This window comes from Rhinatrema bivittatum, chromosome 15 (assembly GCF_901001135.1).
Source record: "Rhinatrema bivittatum chromosome 15, aRhiBiv1.1, whole genome shotgun sequence".
Lineage (NCBI taxonomy): Eukaryota > Metazoa > Chordata > Amphibia > Gymnophiona > Rhinatrematidae > Rhinatrema > Rhinatrema bivittatum.
Window position 1 is genome coordinate 14306799 of NC_042629.1, and position 24522 is coordinate 14331320.

The following is a 24522-nucleotide window of genomic DNA, read 5'->3' on the forward strand; positions in this document are numbered from 1 at the left end:
AGCAGATGGAGTCAGAGAAACAAATCTTTGATGCACTGCCACATAACAGAGTGCCACCTGCAGTCCCTCAGTACTGGCCTGTACCCAAGCCAAGATTAAACTAAACACTCCTCGAACAGGCGAAAGGACTCAAAGGGTTGGAAAACCCTAACAAATGAAAACCTTTGTGTATCCACAACGGAAAACGAGACAGGAACTGAAAAGCACTTCACATCCTGTCCAACAAAAATACTTTTTTTTTTTTTAAACATAGCAAGAAAATTTCAGTCTTTCGGAGTCAAATGGGTGGCCCTCGGATCTGTGGTACTACAATAACGAAAATTAGCAGGTAAGAACCATTTATCCCTTCCTGAACATACCCAGATCAGTCCAGACCAGCAGGACATACTCAAGCACCCCTAAACTGGGTGGGTACCCAAAAGACCCACACACAGAACACCTCGTCTCGCGCCCTCACATCTAACCTAAATTTCTGATGAAAGTATGAATCGAGGACCACACTGCAGCCCCACAAATCTCCTGTGGCGACAGAAGCTGACACTTAGCCCAGGACGCAGCCTGCGCCCTTGTGGTGCGCTCTCAAACCCACAGGAATCTGCCGTCCTTTAAAATGTACGCCAAACAAGTTGCCGTCCTAAGCCAATGAGAGATGGTAGTCTTAGAGGCTTTGTCCCCTTTCTTCACTCCACCATACAAGACAAAAAGATGAGCGGAACGGCAAAACACATTAGTGACGTCTAAATAGTGTAAAAGAATCCGCCGCACATCCAAAAGATGCAACTCCCTATCCTGAGGGGAACCTCTTGTCCACTCCAGAAACCCCGGCAATTCCACCATCTGGTTGTCATGGAAGGACGACACCACTTTTGGCATAAAGGCAGGCACTGTTTGCAACGACACCCTGTCGCTATAAATCCACAAAAACAGGTCCCTATAAGACACAGCCTGAAGTTCCAAAATCCTCCTAGCAGAGCAAATAGCCTCAAAAACACCGCCTTCAGCATCACTCTCTGCAAAGGCTCAAACTGGGCTCCGCACAGGATGAGGAGAACCAAGTTTAGACTCCAATCCGGACAAGTCTTATGCACCAGAGGACACAAATGCTTTACCCCTTGAGGAACCCGATTACATCCGGATGAGCAGCAAGAGTTCGACCATGACACTTGTTGAACGCTCCCAAAGCTGCCATCTGTACACGAAGTGAGTTGTATGCTAAACTCTTGGACAAACTGTGCTGCAGAAAGTCTAAAATATGCGAGACATCCAACTCCAGCGGATCCAATTGATGCTGAAGACACCACACTTCAAAAACCTTCCAAACCCTAACATACGCCATGGACATAGCCGGTCTCCTAGTCTGTAGAAGGGTGGAAATCAGAGTAACCCCTTTAAAACGCAGCCTCCACCTCTCAAAAACCAGGCGGCGAGACGGAAGTGATCCTCCTGATCTGACAATATAGGCCCCTGCCACAGCAACCCGGGAAGATAAGCAAGCCTGAGGGGACCTTCTTCCGTGAGCTGCACCAGATCTGCAAACCACGGTCATCGAGGCCACTTCAGCGCCTCCAGCACCACACTCCCGGAATGCGTTTCTATGCGTCTGAGGTCATGACCGATGTAGGACCAAGGGGGAAACATGTAAAGAAGGATTTCTGTTGGCATAGAGAGCCACAGAACCAGGCTCCTTTTGTAAACTGAAAAATCTCTCCATCTTTGAGTTGCCTCGTGTCACCATCAAATCCAACTGGGGGATGCCCCACCTGGCGCAGATGTAATTCCATGCCTCAGGGGACAACGCCCACTCCCCTGGATCCAGCTGTTGCCTGCTGAGAAAATCCACCTGCGCATTGACTACTCCCTCAATGTGCGAGCCTGCTAGAAATTGGAGGTGGCGCACCACCCACCGAGCTTCCAGCACCATGGCGTGACTCTTTGTACTGCCCTGCCGATTGATGTACGCCTCCACAGTCGCGTTGTCTGATCATACCCGAACCATCAGCCCCCTGACCAGGGGCAGGAAAGCCTCCAGGGCTCGACTAACTGCCCTCGTCTCAAGACGACCGATGGAGCAGGATTTCTCTCCTGGAAGCCGAAGACCTTGTGCTCAGTGGTCCAAGCCAACTGCCCCCCCCCCCCCCCAACCGGAAAGACTTGCGACCGTCGAAAGCATCACCCAGTCTGGGGGTTCCAGGGCCATCCCCTTCTCTAAATTGAGACGAGACAGTCACCACGAGAGACTGGACCTAGATTATCGAGGCAGAGGCAAGGGAAGATAATACTCCTCCGACAAAGGACTCCACCTGGACAATAACATGCGTTGCAGAGGCATCAGGTGCGCAAAAGCCCAGGGAACCAAATCCAATGTGAAAGCCATGGACCCCAGGACTCGTACATAGTCCCACGCTGTCGGCACCATCAACTGAAGGCGATGCTTCACCTGGGACTGCAACTTCACTTGCGAAGGGCTGCTGCCACCACCATCACTCTGGTGAACTGCGTGGCACCATTGCCAGACCAAAAGGGAGAGCACGGAACTGAAAATGCTGATCCAACACTATGAAATGAAGACTTTTCTGATGATCATGGGCAGGTACACCTCCATGAGATCTAGGGAGGCCAAAAACTCTCCTCTGCGCACCATCTCTACTACGGTGCGTAGAGTTTCCATGCGAAAGCGCAGGAACCAAAGGGACTGGGGAGTGCCATCAGCCTCCACTCAACGCAACCCCAGATGCTGTAGGATATCACTAGCTCCCTGTGAGGCCCTCCTGGGCTTCTTATGCAAGGGGCAGCAGGGCTGCACTGCAGCCCATTTTTGCCCCAGAGCCTCTCCTGGCGAGGTAGGCCTCATGTAAAAGGAGAATAAATTCTGTGGAAAAATCCCCCCAAATCTGCTTCCTCCAAACCTGGGGGACCGTCAATCGAATCCCCATCCCCATTAGAGGCTCTCAACCCCTTGGGGAAAGGGGGTCGGGGGGCGGGAAATCATCATCTCAAGCTGCAACACCCTGAGCTTCCTCATCAGCAGGAGCAGATACAGGCCTAGCTGAACAGAGGCCTGGTTTCCCTACCTGGCTCCCCTGAAAAGCCCTCCTGCCCCGATCTGCAATCGGCCATTTTCTGCTTTGGCGCCATTATGGCCTCCACGCAGCACACCATCAACTAGGCCACAGACAAGCCCCAACCTCGGAACCACAGCCACGCTGAACACCAGCTCCTGCCGGTGCACTCACTCCATTGTGGTCGCCAAGCAGGCCCCTCCCCCCGAGCCTATGCAGTCACCCGCACCCAGAACCCCAGGATGCCGGCACACCTGCACAAAGGCAACTTCTCCACCCCTCAGCTTCACCCAAGCCCCCGCTGTCCAGACGCAGCACAGATTATATATATATATATATATATATATATATCTGTGCTGATTAGTTGCAATCTAGGTATTAGGTTTTTTTTAAACTAATACCTAGATTTCAAGTTTGTACCTCTACCATCTGCTGGAGTCAGAGAAGTACAGAGGTACTGCAGGTGGCACTCTCAGTTATGTAGCAGTGCATCAAAGTTTTGTTTCTCTGACTCCATCTGCAGGTAGGGATGCAAAACCCAGTGATCTGGAGTAATCTGGGTATATTCAGGAACATGACGATATAGAAGGAGAAGTAGATAAAATGGATACTCACCAAACACAATACATGTCTCCGCGCTGAAGCTGTGGGATAAGGAATGCTTCACAAAGATGCAACGCCAAGGCAGTCTTCCCTTCTTTTTCAGTATTACAAATAATTTCAACTCCATCACTGCAGTCTATCCTTGCCACATACTACACAATAAAATAAAGAATTATCAAGCTTTTTGTACAACATTAGGCCTTGTAAAATAATCAAGACAGCCCCAAATATTAGACAGCACTATTGCAACCTCTGCAGGGGCATATTCAACTTTCTAAGGGCCTGTGTGGAAAGAACTTTTCTTCTTGCCCAGTAACACATTGGTTTCCATTAAGTTCCCCGAGCTGACCTTTGATGGGCATAGCAAGGTGTGAGGCCAGAGTTTTATTTTTCTCTGCTCAAAAGCATCTGAACTTTGTTCATGGAAGGCAGGCTCCCTTGACTAAACTTTCTAGAAATTGTGACATCACTCATTTTGCAAACAAACTACCATCATGAGAATCGGATACAGTACCTCTCGGAATAGCTCATCTGTTGAAGGTGACATATAAAGGCAAGTGAAGTAAGCTTGATGATAATATAGATTTTTAATGATAGGGTGATTTATGCAAGATATGATAAGAGCCAACGCTTCCGGAATACGTTCACAGGCAATAAGGTATCTGGCACGTAGTTCAAAGAACAGCTGATTTTCAGAGCTTAAGTACCTGTTTACTGCATAAACAAAAATAAAATGATCTTAGATACACATTAATAAACTTCAATTACTTTAAGTAAGCATTATAGTTACTGAAAGAGAAGTCCTAACATTGTTATAGAACCAACTTTGTTGCAGGGAGATAAGGACAAGGGGGCTGGGGAAATAAGTGGGGAGTTGCAGTAAATTGAAGTTTTACTTGATAGCTTTCCGGTCAAATCAGAACTATTTATTTTTTATTTTATATTCCGCCTTTCAGACAATAAATACTTCCCTGTTCCTAGAGGGCTCACAAGAGGCAATGGAGGGTGAAGCGACTTATCTAAGGTCACAAGAAGCAGCAGTGGGATTTGAACCCTGACCTTCCTGGTTCAAAGCCCACTGCTCTAACCACTAGGCTACTTAGTAAAAGTGGAGCCCTCAATTAATTCAGTCCTCACACTAGCTCCCCAGTTTCACACAAGACAGTGGAAATCCTCCAGCCAAAGGACAGGGATGCTACAAGTAAAACCTTAGGTTGGCCAGCAGGTGCCAGAGTTGAGGGGTGACAGTAAAAAGCTTCTTTTGTACAAACACTTCCACACATTACACTAATGGCAGTACCTAAGTCCTGAGATTCTGACTTTCCTTTCAGCATTGCTTGTAATACTGGATTTTCCCATGGCCCCCCGTCTTTAATAATTAGAGTCACCAATTTTAAGTCCAGGTTTTCATATCTTTTTAAGAGGTCATGGCATTCCTAAAAAATAAAAGAGAAAGAGCTTTAGACTAATAAATATCAAGACGTTTGTAATATTATGAAACTTTATAACTAATCAATCAGAAGACTCCATAGTCACTTCCATATCAATCACGACTCAATTAAAAAAACAACATTAAAATTTAAATAAAATGTTTCATAACAATGGAAATATCCAACAGCAGAAGGGTACCCCCTGATTACTGACCATGCCTTTTATACCCAACTTTTTGTAGCTTCCATGTCACCTATTCCTCTCATTGGCTGGCCATCACCCACTTGCAGGTAGGAATGGTGCGAAGAACAGACCTGGCCCTGCTGCAGTGACATTTTCCAAGATCTCTACCTCTTTCCTTTTATAGAATCCAGGGCTAAAGAGGTGCAACTTGAGGGAAGCCATGCTTAGTGCTTCAATGCCAACAGCATCTCTGATAACTCTCCACTTTCAATTTTAACCTGAATCTTAATCTCTTATTTAATTATAGACACTTAAAGAATGCCTTTCTGGTCTAGAGATCACCCAAGGTAGTTTACAAAATCAACACACAATATCAATTTACAAATAAAACTCAAGGGATCATAACTCAAAGGCAAGAAAGTTTAAAATTATCTAACAGTTTTGCCTGAGTTTTACTGAATTTGAAAATAATTGTGTGTATTTAAACCAGGAGTCCAAAGGAAAACTGGTTCTTACCTGCTAATTTTCATTCCTGTAGTACCACAGATCAGTCCTGGGTTTTGCTTCCCTGCCAGCAAATGGAGACAGAGTTTCATTGACACTGTACCTAACCCAGTGTGCCACCTGCAGTCCCTCAGCATTGACCTGTACCCAAGCCAAGATGATAGCAACAACCATAAATTTCTAAGCAAGCTCACTCCCCTCCAACGAGCTGGAAGAAGGTGAAGTTGCCCAAAAAGACAACAGAAAACTCATTTCCCAAATTTAGCACAAGCAATCAGCATTGAAAAACTCCAACTATGAATTATACACAAAGCAACAGTATAAGCAACAGTATAAGTAGTGGACTCTCCCCCCAGTAAAAGGACAGATCTCTTGACTGATCTGTGGTACTATAGGAATGAAAATTAACAGGTAAGAACCAATTTTCCTTTCCTTGTACGTACGCAGATCAGTCCAGACTCCTGGGATGTACCTAAGCTTACATTAACGGGTAGGATGTGGAGAGTTCCCCTTGTAGAACACTCTTACTAAAGCACATGGAAGCCGGAGCCCTGACATGCAAGCGATAATGCCTAGCAAAAGTGGGCAACAACTTCCCAGTAGCCACTCGGGAAATTTCATGCGGAGACACCTGATGTGACTCAGCCTGAGAATGCGCCCCTAAACCCCCCGGCAGTGGGTACTCTTTAGAAATGCAAATCAACTTGATCACTTCCTTCAGCCACCGCACAATTGTTGCCTTAGATGACTTATTTCCCTTCTCTGGACCGCTCCACAGTACAAGGAAGAGATGCGATCTATGGAAATCATAAATGACCTTTAGATACCTCAATAATGCATGCCTCCAATCTAAGAGCTTAAGCTCTCCCACACAAGGCGTAGAGGAAACCAATTCCATAAAAGCTGGAAGCTCTATTGTCTAAGATGGAACACCATGACTACCTCAGGCAGAAAAGTCAGTATCATGCATAAAGATATCCTCGAATCAGACATCTGTAGGAAGGGATCTCAACATGACAGCGACTGGAGCTCCGAAATTCTCCTGGCTGAACAAATAGCAACCAAGAAAACCACTTTAAACTTAGCTATCTTTAGTGGTTCAAACAGAGCCTCACAGAATCCTCTAAGGACTAGATTCTGATTCCAAGATGGACAAATGATCCAAACCTAAGTACACAAGTTCTTAGCTCCCTGAAGGAACCATAGAACATCCGGATGTGCAGACAGAGGATACTCTTGCACCTTACCCTGGAGACAACCCAACATCGCTACCTTGATACTCAAAGTTAAAGGCAGTCCCTTGACCAGAACCTTTCTGTAGAAAAGCTAAAATATGCAACACAGTAGCCTGAACAGACTGAGGCTGCACTTCGTCAACAAGAGACAAGGACTTGAAGATCTTCCAAATTTGCACATACGTCAAGGTGGAAATAACCGCTTTGGAATATCCCCTCCCTCCATCTCAGTTGTCTCTTCTCAGAAGCGAAGCCGCAAGACAGAAGTGAGCCACCTGACCCAAAAATATTGGGTGCTGGTGGAAAACAGTTGACCAATGTCCGAACCTCAGGGGCCCATCCATGGCCATGTTGATCAAATCTGGGAAGCATAGTCAATGTGGCCACTTTGGAGCTACCAGGATCATGTTGCCTAGATGTTTCTCTATCCATCATAATCCCTTGTCCACCAGAGGCCATGGTAGGGAAGACAAAGAAGAATCCCTCAAATCAATAGCAGCACCAGAGCTCTGATTCCTTTGTACCATGTTCTGTTCAGCAGCTGTAAAATTGTGATGCCTTGGTGTTCTCTTTGGTTGGAATATCCCCATCTTCCGTGAATGAGACACATCGCTGCCTCCAACAGCACCCATTCCCCGAGATCTAACTTTCTCCGACTGATAAAATCTGCCTGAATGAGACAGAGAAATATCAAGGGACTGCAGGTGGCACACTAGGTTATGTCCAGTGTCAGTAAAACTATCTCCATCTGGTGGCAGGGAGGCAAAACCCAGGAGACTGGACTGATCTGGGTATGTACTGGGACCCCCCCCCCATTACTATTGGAAAGAAAAGGTCAGTAAATCAGTTATAGGCTAAACTTTTTAATCACACTAACTCAATACATTTGACTACCTTTCAAAAGATATGTTCTCTTGATCAGATCAGAGCAAAATGAGCTAAGCATGATGTTGTCTGGTTGTAAAGTGCTCTGGTCAAGTCTTCATACCCTTGCATACGTTTCCATACATCCTACTGTCTAAATCAGCAATTCTCAACCGGTGTGTTGTGACACACCAGTGTATAGTCAATCACCGGTAGGTGTGTCGCGGCTCCCAGAGTCCCACTGCCCCGATTGCACTTCTCTTCTCCCTTTTTCCAGCCCCCGCGAGCCAATGGGAAGCCTCCTTTCTTCCTGTCCCCAGTGCCCAATGGGAAGCCTCCTTTCATTCTTTCTGCCCCCACGCAGGCTAATCGGAAGCCTCCTCCCCTCTACTTGCCAGTGGGAATAAGAAGGAGCAGCATTGCATAGCCCGGGGATGGGGTGGGAGGAGTGGCAGTGTCGAACCCCGATGATGCAAGGCCATCACGGGAGCCCATCCACGTGGCGGTGAAGAGGAAACCTGACCCCAACCAAGCACGGCCACCACGGGAGCCCATCCCTGTGGTGGCAAAAAAGGCCCGCTGGAGTAAAGCTGCGGCAGAACTGGAGCCCGTCCCTGCAGCTAAGGAAGAAGAGGTTTAGCGGTGAGAGCTGGTGTGTGTGTGGGTGCGAGTGGATGCCTGGGTGAGAGAGCATTTGTGTGTGTGATTGAGAGCTTATATATAAGAGAGCATGTGTGTGATTGAGAGAGAGACTGGTCAGGGAGGTGATGTGTTTCTGTGTGAGAGAAAGAAAGAGACTGGTCAGAAAGATGACTGGTGTGTGTGAGAGAGAGACTAGTGTGTGTGAGAGACAGACAGAGACAGGTCGTGGGGTCTAATTGCGTGTGTGTGTAATTGTGCGCACGCTAAGGAAGAGGACTATGAGGACAGAGCTTCAGCAGCTCTTCCTGCTTCTGGTGAGTGCTATTGGCCTGGAAGGAAAAGGAGTAGGAGAGTTGCTGGAGAGGGTAAAGGTGGCTTTTTAAGTTTATTTTTAATAATTTTTATGAGTTTTTAATTGTTGGATGTTATTCTGATCATCAGCTGTTTTGTAACATTTATTAGTATAGCTTTACAATTATTTAATGAGAGGGGATCTATAGCAGCTTGGCTTGTTCTGTTTTCCTAATAGGAGCTGTATTAGTGTTTAGGGCCTGGTTTAATATTAGTAGTGTTGCCTTTTCATAGATAGGGTTGTTACTGTTTAAGTGTGTTCCATAATGCAGGTGTAACTTTGTGTGCATTATTGGAAATCCTGAGAGTCTGTTAGGTGCTATATTTCTCTTTCCATTTCTCCAGGTTTTCACTGCATGCAGAGTGGCTGTTTTGGTTTTCCATTCCAGTTTCTGTCTCCATATTTATAATTTGCGGTTTTTCTGTACTTGTTGAAGATATAGTTGCGATGGAGAAGGTACAGAGAAGGGCAACCAAAATGATGAAGGGGATGGAACAGCTTCCCTATGAGGAAAGGCTGAAGAGATTAGGGCTGTTCAGCTTGGAGAAGAGACGGCTGAGGGGGGATATGATAGAGGTCTTTAAGTTCATGAGAGGTCTTGAACGAGTAGATGTGACTCTGTTATTTTCACTTTCGAATAATAGGACTAGGGGGCATTCCATGAAGTTAGCAAGTAGCACATTTAAGACTAATCGGAGAAAATTCTTTTTCACTCAACGCACAATAAAGCTCTGGAATTTGTTGCCAGAGGATGTGGTTAGTGCAGTTAGTGTAGCTGGGTTCAAAAAAGGTTTGGATAAGTTCTTGGAGGAGAAGTCCATTAATGGCTATTAATCAAGTTTACTTAGGGAATAGCCACTGCTATTAATTGCATCAGTAGCATGGGATCTTCTTAGTGTTTGGGTAATTGCCAGGTTCTTGTGGCCTGGTTTTGGCCTCTGTTGGAAACAGGATGCTGGGCTTGATGGACCCTTGGTCTGACCCAGCATAGCAATTTCTTATGTTCTTATCAGTTCTGGGTGTGTGACCGAGGTGAGGTATTTTCTAGCATGGAGGCATTTGTATCTATCTTATTTATTGTGTTTTCTCAATAGGATACACATCAGTGGTAAATTACTGTCTTTTCATAAGGAAGGCCTGATAGTAAAGGGAGTTTGTTTTGCTTTTACTGACGTGTCATTAGAACAAGAATATCTTTTTTGTATGGTGAGTTGTACAGGGTAATGCCCTAGTTCTGCTCTGCACTCATTGCTGAGGGTCGAGGGGGTTCCTATGGATGCAGAGTGCATGTTTACATTTAGCCCCATGACGGTCACATGTTCAGTGTGTCATGCATGTGAGAACCATCTGTCAGGTGTGTCCCGGCCAAAAAAAAGGTTGAGAACCACTGGTCTAAATAATACAAACTGAAATACATTAAAGTAGTTTCTTTCACTTATCTATACACATATTCTACACTTTCATTGTGAAAGAACAATTATATAAATATTGCAAAAGTAACTGGGAATAAACTGGGAATAACAAAAAAACAAAAACATTTTGACTGCACAAGTCTTCAAACCCTGTCATTGCAAGCCCAGATTGGATCAGGGTCTAAAAATTGCCTTAACAAAGCCCAAAATAAGTTACAGAGAGCCCAACTGTGTCCAATCATAGTAGCTGAGCTGATTCACATAGTCCTGGATAAAGAATCAAGCTGTTTTTGTTGCAGTGAATTTGAAGCAAAGGTCAAAATATAATGAAAATGGGGCTTATGACAGAACTCCAAGATAACATTATTCAAATGGTGGGCAATCTATAAGAAAATGTCAATGTGTTTGAAAATCCCTTAGGGCACTGTGAAATCCATCAATCATAGTGAAAGTGGAAAATGTTTGGTACCATAAAGACTGTCACAATCAGGCAGTTCCTCCAAAGTTAGTAGCCATAGGTTAAGAAAACTGTCGTGGAAGGTCACTGTGAAGCTTATGATTACCTTTAAAGAAAACGTTTCTTTGACTGTGACTGGGGAAAATGTTGACTGTTCAACGATTTCTCCATATATACAGCTTGTATGAGGGAGTGGCAAGAAGGAAGCCACTGCTCCAGAAAAGCCAGATGATGCACCACATAGCATTTGCAAAGAAACAGTTAGGGAACACTGCATAGAGTGGGAGAAGGTTTTATGGTCGGATGTGAATCGGCTTAGTAAACACAGCACATCCCCTACTAATGCCATTCCTACAGTAAAGCATGGTGGGGGCAACATTATGTTGGGGGGATGCTTTGCAAAGCTTGTGAAGACTGAAGGAAATATGGATGTTGTACAGTACAGGCAGGTACTGGAGAAAAACCTTCCAGTTTGCCATAGACTGGGGTTGGAGAGAAAATTAACTTTTCAGCAGGACAATGACTCTAAAAACAAAGCAAAAGCAAAAATGGAGGAGCTCAGCAACAAGGAAGTGAATATTCTCCAGTGGCCCAATCAAAGCCTAGATCTGAATCCCACAGATGATCCCCAGCTAACCTAAAAGAGCTTGAACTCTTCTGCCAAATAGGTAAACACTGAACCTTCCCACTGTGCATAGTTGGTAGACCCTTATCCTAAATGACTCATGGCTATTATTGCTACAAAATGAATGTTCACCAAGTACTGAGTCGAGAGGTGTGAAGATTTAGGCAATCAAGACTTTGGTGTTATTATGCTTAATTACTTTTAGAATATTTCTGTAATTGTTCTTTGCCAAAGAAAGTGTAGAGTATATTGTACAGTTGAGTGAAAGAAACTCCTACTTTTACTGCATTTTGATTTGCATTTTATAAACAGTAGAATATACTTTTACAAGGCATTCTACAAGTAAATTGTGGAATGAATTACAGCTTTGATATTTCTTTTCAACTTATGAGATACAAAGCAAAAGGATGAGGGGGTTATGAGTTTACAGAGGGGGTGAAGAAGTTGACAAACAAATCAATAGAATTTTCAGCTCTAGGAAGACTAATAATGAATGAAACATAGAAATGACGGCAAAAAAGGACCAAACGGTCCATCCACTCTGCCCAGCAAGCTTATGATAGCATCAAAAGCATCAGGCTTATTGGTTAAGGGTAGTAATAACCGCATCAGCAAGTTACCCCCATTCTTGTTTTCCCAGACCTTACAGTTTAGTGTCCTTGTTGGTTGCTGTCTGAATCTCATTCCTTTTTTTTCCCTTTTCCCCCTGCCATAAAGCAGAGAGCAATACTGGAGTTGCATCAACAGTATGAAGGCTTATTGGTTAAGGGTAGTAACCGCCACACCAGCAAGTTACCCCCATGCACTTTTTCTTCATTTCCATCCTTTAGTCTTTAGGGATCCACAGTGTTTATCCTATGCCCCTTTGAAATCTTTCACTGTTATTGTAAGTACCATCTCCTCCGGAAGGGCATTCCAGGCATCCACTTCCCTCTTCTTGAAGAAATATTTCCTGATGTTGGTTCTGAGTCTTCCTCCCTGGAATTTCATTTTGTGACCCCTAGTTATACAAATTTCTTTCCAAAGGAGAAGGTTTGTTGTTGAATGTGCATCATGAAAAGCTTTCAGGTATCTGAAGGTCTGTATCATATCTCCCCAGGGTATACATATTTAGGCTCTTCAACCTCTCCTCGTAAGTCATTTGATGGAGACCCCCACCATTTTTGTCACCCTTCTCTGGACCATCTTCATCCTGTCTGTCCCTTTTGAGATATGATCTCCAGAACTGAACACAGTACTCCAGGTGAGGCCTCCAAGGACCTGTACAAGGGCATTATCACCTCCTTTTTCTTACTGGTTATTCCTCTCTACGCATCCCAGCATTCTTCTGGCTTTAGCTATCGCCTTGTCACAATGCTACGCCATCTTCAGATCATAGACACTATCACCCCAAGGTCCCTCTCTTGCTCCGTGCACAGCAGCCCTTCACCTCCCATCACATACAGTTCTTTTGGATAATCACACCTCAGATGCATGACTCTGCACTTCTTTGCATTGAATCCCAGCTACCATATTTTCGACCACTATTCAAGCGTCCTTAAATCACATCTCATTCTCTCTACTCATTCCAGCATGTCCACTCTGTTGCAGACCTTAGTATCATCTGCAAATAGACAAACTTTACCTTCTATTCCTTCTGCAATGTTGCTCACAAGATAATGAACAGAACTGGTCCCAAACACCAATCCTTGTAGAATTCCACTCAACACCATTCTCACTTCAGAGTAGGCTCCATTTACCATCAAACGCTGCCTTCTATCAACTAGTTTGTAATCCACTCCAACACCTTGATGCTCACTCCTAAGCTTCTCATGTTATTCATAAGCCGCATGTGCAGGACCATATCAAAAGCTTTGCTGAAATCCAAGTAGATCACATCAATTGCTCTTCCTCGATCCAATTCTTTAGTCACCCAATCAAAAAAATCAGATTTGTCTGACAGGACCTTCTCTTGGTGAATCCATGCTGCCTCGGGTCCAGCAACCCACTAGATTGTAAATAGTTCACGATCCTTTCCTTCAGCATAGTCTCCATTAATTTTCCCCACCACTGAGGTGAGGCTAACTGGCCTGTAGTTTCCAGTCTCCTCTCTGCTCCGACTCTTGTGAAGCAGGACCACCACCGCTCTTCTCCAATCTTGCAGCACCACTCCTGTTTCCAGGGATCTATTGCACAGATCCTTCAGCGGACCCGCCAGTACATCTCTGAGCTCCTTCAATAACCTGGGATGTACCTCATCTGGCCCCATGGCCTTGTCCACTTTCAGTTTTCCTAGCTCTTCCCATACATTCTGTAAATGGAGTTTTGTTTACTCCTCCCCCAACCACAGTCTTGTCAACTAGCGTCTGTCCTTCTCCAGGGTCTTCTTTAGTGATTGTTTAATATTTCAGCCACTTCTTTGTCGCTCTCCCCCCATTGATCTTTGTCTCCTTTTAATTTCACTATACCACTTCGGACCTTTCTCCTCTCTGATCTCTTTGAAAAATGTTTTATCGCCTTGCTTTACCTGTTTGGCAACCCTTTCTTCCGCCTGACTTTTTGCTTTCTTGATTTCTATCTTCGTTTCCCTCAGTTTCACCAGATATTCTTCTTTGTGTTCTTCTTTTTGGGATCCTTTATATTTCTTGAACGCTGTTCTTTTGGCTTTTATTTTATCAGCCACCTCCTTTGAGAACCAGATCAGTTTCTTATTTCTCTTGCTTTTGTTTACTTTTCTAACGGACAGATTTGTTACCTTTGTAATTGCTTTTTAGTTTGGCCCACTGTTGTTCCACCTCTCTCATTTTCTCCCAGTTCTACCTCCAGGTACGTTCCTATTTCAACAAAGTCCATATTTTTGAAATTCAAAACTTGGGTTTTCATGGAACTTCTCTATATCCTATTTGTGATATCGAACCATACTGTTTGATGATCACTGGTGCTGAAGTGGGCACCCACCCGGACATTATCCCCGTTAATGAGCACTAGGTCGAGTATAGCTCCCTCCCTCGTGGGTTCCATTACCAGTTGTTTGAAGAGAGCCCCTTGCAGGGCATCCACTCTCTCTCTACTTCTGGTAGGTTCTGCAGAATGGATTCTCCAGTCTACGTCTGGCAGGTTCAAATCTCCAACAATCTCTTTTCCACCTTTTGGATGTCTTCAATCAGATCTCTGTCCAGTTCTTCTTTTTGAGTTGGAGGCCTGTAAACCACTCCTGTAAAAATGAATGCACCATCACCTTTTTTTTTTTTAGGACGGCCCATAATGCTTCTTCTCTACCCCACATTCCTTGCAGTTCAGTTGCTTGGATATTGTTTTTGATATAAAGAGCTGCTCCTCCCCCTTTTCTGTCCTCTGTCCTTCCTTAACAAGTTATAGCCCGGAATGGCTGCATCCCAATCATGAACCATGTCCTAGTCTGCCTCCACCATCAGGGCCTGCAGGTCTGGGATTTTACTGACCAAACTATGAGCATTTCCACTTGAAGAAACCAATGTCTCTACTGTTTGCGTGTATTTCAAAGAGTTTGAAATTAAAATGATCAAATGCACTTAAGACAGTGCTTTTCTCACTCATTACTAGATTCTCTTACAAACACGAAGTGAAATGACAATGTGACATGTGTTCTCTTCATCTGACCTGAAGACAAATGGTTTACAGCTACTTCTCTTCCTTTTATAAATACAAACATACCACATGTTACCTTACCTGGACTGAGCCAAGAATGTCTTTCAAAGGAACTTCATAGAATTCATCCTTTCCAAAAAACAGCAGCAGCTCAAACAGACTCCTGGTAAGAAAACAAAGCAGAAGAGAGTGGAACAGAAATAGAAAGTAAAATGAAAAGAAAGCAGCATCAGGACCCCACAAACTCTGGGCAGCAAAGCAATGTCAAATCCCAGAAATCTATCACTCCGCAGTGCAGAGCACAAGTCCTGACCAGAGCTTCTAAATCACAGGAACACCTTGTGCTGATTTATTCAGTGGACACATTTCTGAAGACATATGGAAAGTGTCTGGATGCTTATACATTAATAGCACACAAATATGCCCTGTCCACCCTTATTTGTACACTTTGAGAGGGTTCAGCTGTCACAACCCTAGCTAAACGAGGAAGGACAAATAACTTTTTTTTCAAGATGTGTCAGAACCAGAAATTTAGTGGTGTGATTCTGCTAATGTTCAGCACCTGGAATTGAAAATGCAGAACCTGCAACTTTTAATGGAATTTTACAATGACCCTGCTACTGAGCTAAGGCAGAAAACCTTAATTTCCTGAAGCAGTGATGGCCACAAGAGTTGTAGCTACTGAAAATCACCCTCAGTCCTAGAGTATGTTGAGAAATAGCAGGTAATGCATTTCAATGAGCACATCTGTTGAATAAACACATGATTTACAATTATATTTGGCCATACAGAAAATGAAAGGAAAGAAATGTTTTAAACAAACATGAACTACTGACATTTATCTGAAAAAAATAAGTCAAATGTACAAATATACTGATAAAAATACAATGCTCAATATAAAAAAAAAACCCTGAAAAATGTACAGTTAAATTAAAACTGATGTGCATACACATCGCCTGGACAGGAAATAGACTACAGAAAAGAGCAAAGGCTGACAATGCTATTAAACTCATACATGAATAGGAAAAATGTACTTACAAAGCTAGTCTACTCAAAACATATTGTACGTGCTCACATTCAGCCGGGAATGATACGCTGGCGGACGTAAAGCAGCAGAGAGCAGTCTGAAGCACTTGGAGCTGGGGTAAAGGAACCTGCCATCTTCCGGTATAGTCCTCAACCAACTAAGGAGAGAAAAACACAACATTCTTTCTTCTCCAACTAAGGAAATAAACTCAAAACATTGTGTTCGGCTTATAGTCATACAATCTGGTATTATTGCATTTTTAGGTAATTTGAAAATAGCTGTAACTTTTGACACTCTGGTACAAATCTAAATCTGGGGCATGACCAGAAAATACAAATATAAACACAGAGCAGTAAAAGAGACTGAATAATAAAACATAGCAGAGGAATAAACCCAAGGAAAAAAAAGACAGATCCATAAATGACAATGGTTGCAGAACTACAGGTATAAACATGGAAGAAAGCTTCGAAGGGTAGACACAGAGTCTGGGAGGAAATGACGTATTCGGCTTTAAAAGAAAAAATTGCAGTTTGTTTCAGTGGCCATATTAGTTCTAGAGAAGACAGGAATCATTGCAATACCTTTTACTGGATCAAAAAAATGGATGTTGTACTACCTGAACTTTTAAGATATCACAGGCTCTCTCTAAAGAAGGGACCTCTGAATCTGGAAAGCTCACAGACTTCAAATTTTCTGTTGGCTACTTCTGATTCTAACATATCTACAATAAATTTCATATATACACAAATTTTCTCAAATTTTATTAAATTAGAAAGACAGTTTAATCATAAATGGTAACCACACCCATTCCCCGTTTAGAGTATATTATTGAACTATGTAATCGTATAATAATGGCACCCTATGGATAATTGAGAAACCACATATTTGTGCCTAACTGTAAACTGTTGTGATGGTGCACTACTAAAGGACGGTATAGAAAAGTTTTAAATAAAATAAAACACATGCTAAAGAAAATGTGGACACCTAATTTGAAAGCTTTCTTCACAAGCTTAGCGAGAAAAATATATGCATTTTGAGTATGTTACATTTTCTTTCACGAATAGACCAAGCTCGGAGCTCAGTGCAAAGACAACGTTAAGTAACGTGCTTATCTCTGAATCTTCCTGTTCCTCCCCAGAGTCCGAACAGAGGCCAGACATGCCACCATTATACTGACATTCTGCCACCTGCTTAAAACCTTGCTTTACACCTAGCACAGTGTACTTTGGTATGAGGTTAGAAATATTTTAAGTAAGTAGTGTAATACGGAATTTATATACGTATGTAAATCACCCGATAACACTCTACCTTGCTCTGAGTACAATGGTAGGTCAGAGAGTAATTAAATCCTTGTACTAAAATGTGCTATTTTTCAGCATATTTTGAGGGCAGTTTTTGAAAAAGACTTAGCTAGGTAACAAAGCTATCCAACAAGATTCACCTGGGTGGCAAATATCTCCTTTAACATTTTTATTTATTTTATTTATTTGTTATTTTTATTATACCGAGTTTCATGATAGGAATCACATCAACCCGGTTTACAATTAACAATGTGAGTAAAGGCAGAGAGTAACAAAGTAAAGAACATTTCCCAATACAAGAACAAATATAGTATGAAACTTAACAAATATTATAACAATATTTTGGATGTGAGAAAGTTACAAAAAACATGGAAAAATAACTTGGATATGAAAGGGGAAGAATTGTAGAACGACTATAAGCATTTTAACCAGCTGTATCAATTAATAAATATGTATAATATTATAAAATGTAGATGTGTAGCAAAATGATTAGATAAGATATTGTTGTGAAGTATAATAAAATGTTGCTGTGACTGCGTGTGAAGTTAGTGGGATTTTTTTTTTTTTTTTTTTTTTTTTTTTTACAGTTCCTAACTTTTGTGTTTATGCTGATGAGTGGGGAATTTAATCCAGATTGTATCAAAAGAACATATGTTCTTTTGATACAATCCTGGGATGGATTTAGGTTTGGAGGAAGGGGATAGAGAACACCACTTATATTTTTGCATTTTCAAAAACATGTGTGTGTTCTACCCCCATTCTACAGGGAGTTTTTCTGCCCGAGTGCCCTGAAGACAGTTTTTAAGGTACACTACCCACTACTGGCTCCCTTCAAATTTCAGCAAACAGCAACATAGGCTTTTGAAAAATTGCTCCCTTATCTTACCCATCTTAAATACCACAAATATGCAACTCTCTAATCAGCACATCTGTGTGGTCTATAAATGCAAGTACATTAAAAGTTCAAATTGTTATAGTTTAGCAGTGTTTACAGGGTAAAATCTATTTTGCAGAAAACATGCCAAATACCTTGTATTTTACTCAAACTGAATGCATTAACTTTGTTACCTATTTTTAGTTAAAATAGTGTCAATTGACACGAAATATCTAAATTCTTTAGCAATTTCAATTTCTCAGGGCAATAGTTTAAAATTTGCTGTGAAAAATCACCTCCAGTTCGTGCAACTTATCAGAATTTGCCTTTAATGCTTGAATATAGTTTACAAAATAGTGCATCCCCACCCCATTTAAATATTGTCACTGTTAATCAAGCCCTTAAACTAGAAGTACACCACAGATTTTATGTACTTATGCATACCAGTTCCACGATACAAGTATTGTACAGCAGCCTGTCCTTCAACCTCACACACTTAAGGTCAACAAATTTTATTAAAAAAAAAAAAAAAAAGACTTCTATAATCACTACTCCATAAATTTAGCAGTTTACAAATCTGACATACATAATAAAATAAACTTATGTATTTACAAGGTCAATAAAATAAAGTCACATAAGACCAAAAAAAACAAAACAAAACCCCAGTATTAGACTGCTATTAGCTCTGTGCCATAATTCATTATACAGTTGTGATGCTGACTACAAATTCATGTATGTACAGACAGGATTCCAAGCCTGTCTTGAATTCCATTTCAGTTGCTCCTGCAGGGTGATCCACAATGCAGGATCAGTTACAAAAAAGGGCTGATCTCCAACTTCCCCAATGTGAACATGTCAGATCCTCCAAAAGACCTCTATTTTGCAATAACACAGTTCTAGATGGCACATTTGAGGTATTAGTTTTCCAGATGTTAAATAGCACAGATCCCTGTACTCTACTGACCTTGTGACACTTCACATGCATAAAATAAAGTGAAAACACTATGCCGATATTTATTATAAAACAAAGGTTATGTATAATTTATTTTCTTGGATGTAAATGACCTAAAGTGCTATTCTGAGGTCCCAACTTATATGCATCACTTCTTTTCTGATATGCATCAAGAAATGAAAGAATCCACTTCAAATATAATTCAGTTCCAAATCAAAATATCCAACAATATGTTTAACAGTTGGACTAGTGACTAAACATAAAATGACAATTCTTCAGATTTGCAGTGGATGTTTAAAATCAACAAGCAAATTGTTCCACTGACCACTGCTTTCTTCATTAGTTTGGAAATATTTCATAACATGATCAATTTTCAAGTGAAGGAGTCACTAAACTACAGGAACTACCAGTAATCATTCCCAACTCATGAAACAAACAAAATCGTAAATCAGAGGGACGCAAGTGTTGTCCATTGTAGAAATTTACAGAAGAGAAAATCATTTTGCAAAACAAAATCTTGGAAGAGATTCTTCAAATAGAGAAAGGTCAGTGGAGTACCACAGAGATCAGTGCTATTTAAATTCATAAATGATATGAAAAAGGGAGCAAGTAATGTAATCAAATTTTCAAACGACATAAAATGATTAAAGTTGTTAAAACCACAGAGGATTGTAAGGAACTCCAGAGGGACCTTGTGAGACTAGGAGGGTGGGCAACTGAATGGTAGAGGAAATTTAATATGAAAAAGTACAAAGTGAGGCAATAGGGGAAAAATAATCATGACTACAGGTACACAATGCTGGATTCTGTATTGGGAGTAACCTGCCAGGAAAATGACCTTGCAGTCCTTGTGAATAATACAGTGACATCCTCAGCTCACGTGTGGCTGCAGAAAACACCCCCCAAATAGAAAGTTCTGTGTAAGCTATCCCCCAAGCCTTCTGGTTAAGGAGTGACCTGGTTGCCCCATTTGAATAAAAATATAGCTTAACTAGAAGAGGAGCAGTGAAAACAGTAAAGGGGATCAAACATTTCTCCTATGATGAAAGGCAATGCAGAGCTAAGACTTTTTTAAATCTCATTTTTATATTCTGATTTTTGTAACTTCAAGGCAAATTACATTCAGGTACTGTTGGAAGAGAAATTGCTCATAGAGGACATGATAGAAGTTTGCACAAGTTCCTGAAAGAAAAGTCCATAAACAATTAGCCAAGTAGACTTGGTAATAAGTAACAAAAATTAGATCTACTTTATGGGATGTAACAGGTACTTATGACCTTATGGCTACCGTGGCCTGGATTGCAAACTGGTTGATGGACAGAAGACAATGTGTGATGGTAAATGGAACTCTCTCTAAAGAGAGAGACGTTTTAAGCGGTGTACCACAAGGACCGGTCCTGTTCAATATCTTTGTGAGCGACATTGCAGACGGGATAGAAGGTAAGGTTTGTCTTTTTGCAGATGACACTAAGATCTGCAACAGAGTGGACATGCCGGAAGGAGTGGAGAGAATGAGACGGGATTTAAGGAAGCTGGAAGAGTGGTCGAAGATTATGGCAGCTGAGATTCAATGCCAAGTAGTGCAGAGTCATGCATATGGGGTGTTGAACTCCGAATGAACTGTATTCGATGGGGGGAGAAAGGCTGATGTGCACGGAGCAGGAGAGAGACCTTGGGGTGATAGTGTCTAATGATGTGAAGTCGGCGAAACAATGTGACAAGGCGATAGCTAAAGCCAGAAGAATGCTGGGCTGCATAGAGAGAGGAATATCGAGTAAGAAAAGGGAAGTGATTATCCCCTTGGACAGGTCCTTCGTGAGGCCTCACCTGGAGTACTGTGTTCAGTTCTGGAGACCGTATCTCCAAAAAGATAGAGACAAGATGGAGGCGGTCCAGAGAAGGGCGACCAAAAAGGTGGAGGGTCTTCATCGAATGACTTATGAGGAGAGATTGAAGAATTAAATATGTACACCCTGGAGGAAAGGAGGGGCAGAGGTGATATGATACAGACTTTCAGATACTTGAAAGGTTTTAATGATCCAAAGACAACGACAAACCTTTTCTGTCGGAAAAAAATCAACATAACCAGAGGTCACGATTTGAAGCTCCAGGAAGACTCAGAACCAATGTCAGGAAGTATTTCTTCACGGAGAGGGTGGTGGATGCCTGGAATGCCCTTCCGGAGGAAGTGGTGAAGACCAGAATTGTGAAGGACTTCAAAGGGGCATGGGATAAACACTGTGGATCCTTAAAGTCTAGAGGACGTGAATGAAGAATGGGTGGCTCGCGGGAATGACGGCTACTACCTGGAGATAATACCCTTATTCAATAAACATACACATGGTTAATGCGACTTCAACATTGCTCTAAGAGGCCAACATTGTTCTAAGCTTCAACGGCAAGAGGAAATGTGGAAAAAAGGATTTGCATTCACAAAAAAGCGGGGAGTAGCTTGCTTGTTATGGCAGTTACTACACCAACCAAATAAGCCTGATACTTCACTTTCAATGCATATCCAGCATAGCTCTCTGCTTCAACGGCAGGGGGAACGAAGAAAAGTGGATCTATATACAGACCGCAACCAACAAGGACTGAATTACATAGTCTGGGTAAACAAATAAGCATGGGTGTAGCTTGCTTATTGCGGCGGTTACTACCCCTAACTAATTAAGCTAGATATTTCACTTAGATGCAGTTCCAACACTGCTCTCTACATTAATGGTGGGGGTGGAAGGGAAATAGAACCAAAGGTTACTAAGAGCCAAGAGAAACAGATAATATGAGAAAAAAAAAGTGTGATGCTTGCTGGGCAGACTGGATGGGCCATTTGGTCTTCTTCTGCCATCATTTCTATGTTTCTGTCAGAGACAGGATGCTAGGATCAATAGATCTTGGTTGGACCCAGCATGGAAATTCCAGCCATGGTAAGACTGCACCTTGAATACTGTGTGCAAATCCAGTCACACCATCACAAAAAAAAAAAAAAAGACATAGGAAAACTAGAAAGTGTGCAGAGGGTGGCAACAAAAAATGATAAAAACTGCTCCCCTAAAATAAAAGGCTATATGGTTAGGATTCTTCAGTTTAAAAAAGAAAAGGCTGAGAGGGGACATGATAGAAATGTATAAAATCATGAATGGGGTAAAACAGCTAAATAAAGGATGCTTTATACAATATTTTACACACAACACAACCAAGCTGTGGAATCCGTTGACAGAAGATGTGATCAAGGCAATTAGCATAGCTGGGTTTAAAAGAGGTTTGGACAAGTATCTGGAAGAAAAGTCCATAAAACACCATTAGCCAGACAGACTAGAAAATACATTGCTAGTAATTGCCCAGAGCAGCTATAAGGCTATGGATTTAAAATAAATGGATGTATCATTAATGACCTGTGGCTCCTCCTCTCACAGCAGAATCAGAGTATTTTCTGTTCATCACAAAAAAAGCATCAATGACAAAATGTAAATCCAGGATTTTAAAGATTATAAAAATGATTTTATGGCACAGTTCTCATATTTGGTCAAGAACTGCAGAAGGCTAAGGAAGTCTTGGTCTGTATATTTATTAACTCTAATCACTCCCCTTTTAATCAGAAAAGATACTAAAGGTAAACTATAAAAATCAAATATACAATTACCAATAAACTGACACATTGTTAGCAGTGGTTAGTGCACAGTTAAATTTGAAGAGAACAGTTTTATTAAAATAAAAATAAAGCAATGTAAGTATGAATAATATATTTTTATTTAGGTTTACAGAAAAATCAAGGTCGCATAACTAAGATACAAACTGCCAGTTACATCAGAAATGTCAGCTTTTGATGAATGTTTGCCTATGTTGTAGACACTTGTGAGCAACGCCTGAATTCACCTCAGAGAATTTTGAGAGCTTTTAAAACTCCAACTGAATATAACCAGGCATCATGTTCAAGTGCATGTAAATTTAGAGACCTTAAAAAGTCTACAAATTGTAGTTTTGATGAAGTTGCATTCAGTTACACATCAGCACGGTAAAAAGGCTATACTATTTTAAAACAAAGTAGACCAGAGGATAGCCCTTAATTTAGGGCCCCTAAAAGTTTGATTTAATACTTCTGCATCAAACTGCTCAAACCACCCACAATATTGCCCAGCTTGTTCTTTTCGAGTCTTGCATATCATATTTTTGTCCAAAAGGTAGAGTTGGATTGTTTCCTTTATTTGGGCAAGTTTCAAATACTGCAAAACTAAGCTGGATGCTTTCTATCAATGTTTACATCAAAGGGAAACATAGCAACAATTACTCTATTAGAGCAACACGAAACTGGCTGTCAATCTACTCGAGATATAACTTTAATTAAACTCGAATGTATTTGAAACTCTAATAAAATATCCACACTTATCACTGCGACTTTGGTGGGCAGTTTATTGTGCTACTGATCTCAAAGTTGGGGGGAGAAAAGGGCGGATTCGCACACACTCCGATCTTTGATGATTTGGGGCAGAAGTCATAAACAATGTTAACATGAGAAGGATACTATGAAACAAAGAAAACACTGTGGCGGCTCCTTCCACTGACAGGTTAGCACATCAGCTGATCCAGTGAAAGCGATGACAGTGACAAGTCCCCCTACCCACAAAATAATACAAATAAATAATGCAAGGGATAATCTAAACCATGATGAAGGTGAAGCGCTGACCGGGGGCGGAGAGAGCCGCGTCCCCACCGCTGCAAGTTCTCGTTCACCTTTCCCCGATGTTTTTACACCGCGGTCCGTCTCTAGGTTTTTCACGCCTTAACACCTGAAAAAGAAAGTGACGTTACCTCCCACCCAGGGAAGCTGCGATGGCAAAAGGCCTGCGGGTGATGTGAGAGGAGCCCCGGGCCCGGCCCGCCCCCCGCTCTAGCCTCCATGGACTCTTTTCAAGAGGGCCTCCCCGGAGCCCCGGCCCCGCGGCTCCATGCCGCCCACCCACCTGGCAAAAACGGCGGCAGTAGTCGCGACTGCCGAGCCCCAGCAGCGCCTCCAGCTCTTCCCCCAGCCGCTCCGACTCCTGGTCGCTCTCGTCTTCCGCCATGCTGCTCCGACCGACCTGCGCGTACCCACTCCCAGCCGCCGCCAGGCAGCGGCCACTCGCACTTCCTGCTCCGCCCCCTCCCTCCCCTGCCCGAGCTTCCATAGGTCACAGCGGCCGCCACTCCAATGGATGGGCGGGGCTTCCCTGCCCCGCCCCGCCCGGGGCCTGCCTTCCCATGGGCCGGAAACTGCGTCTCTCAGCGTGAAGAATGCCCCCGGCGCGTCCTGATTGGAAGAGGAGGCGCACGTACTGTATTAGGCCTGCCTATCGTGGTGCATGCTGGGAAGTGAGGCAGTCAATCCGTCAGTCAGTTAGGACGGATGTGGTTGCTGTTT

General features: G+C 42.5%; 1 protein-coding gene across 3 annotated transcripts in view; it reads right to left on the reverse strand.

Annotated features, from left to right (window-relative positions):
• Positions 1-24251, reverse strand: part of ZNF654 (zinc finger protein 654) — a 35639-nt gene extending 11388 nt beyond the window's left edge. The window contains exons 1-6 of one of the 3 annotated variants that reach the window (XM_029578566.1): positions 24086-24251; positions 16012-16157; positions 15055-15136; positions 4963-5098; positions 4177-4376; positions 3675-3814 (exon numbers count right to left, since the gene is read on the reverse strand). In XM_029578566.1, the coding sequence (XP_029434426.1) occupies positions 3675-3814; positions 4177-4376; positions 4963-5098; positions 15055-15136; positions 16012-16157; positions 24086-24187 (806 nt within the window). In that variant the 5' untranslated portion in view covers positions 24188-24251. Of the gene's footprint in view, positions 1-3674; positions 3815-4176; positions 4377-4962; positions 5099-14370; positions 14490-15054; positions 15137-16011; positions 16158-24085 lie in introns of those variants that run through there. The other 2 variants (XM_029578567.1, XM_029578569.1) reach the window with 2 other exon arrangements.
• Between the last annotated feature and the right edge of the window lie 271 nt (positions 24252-24522).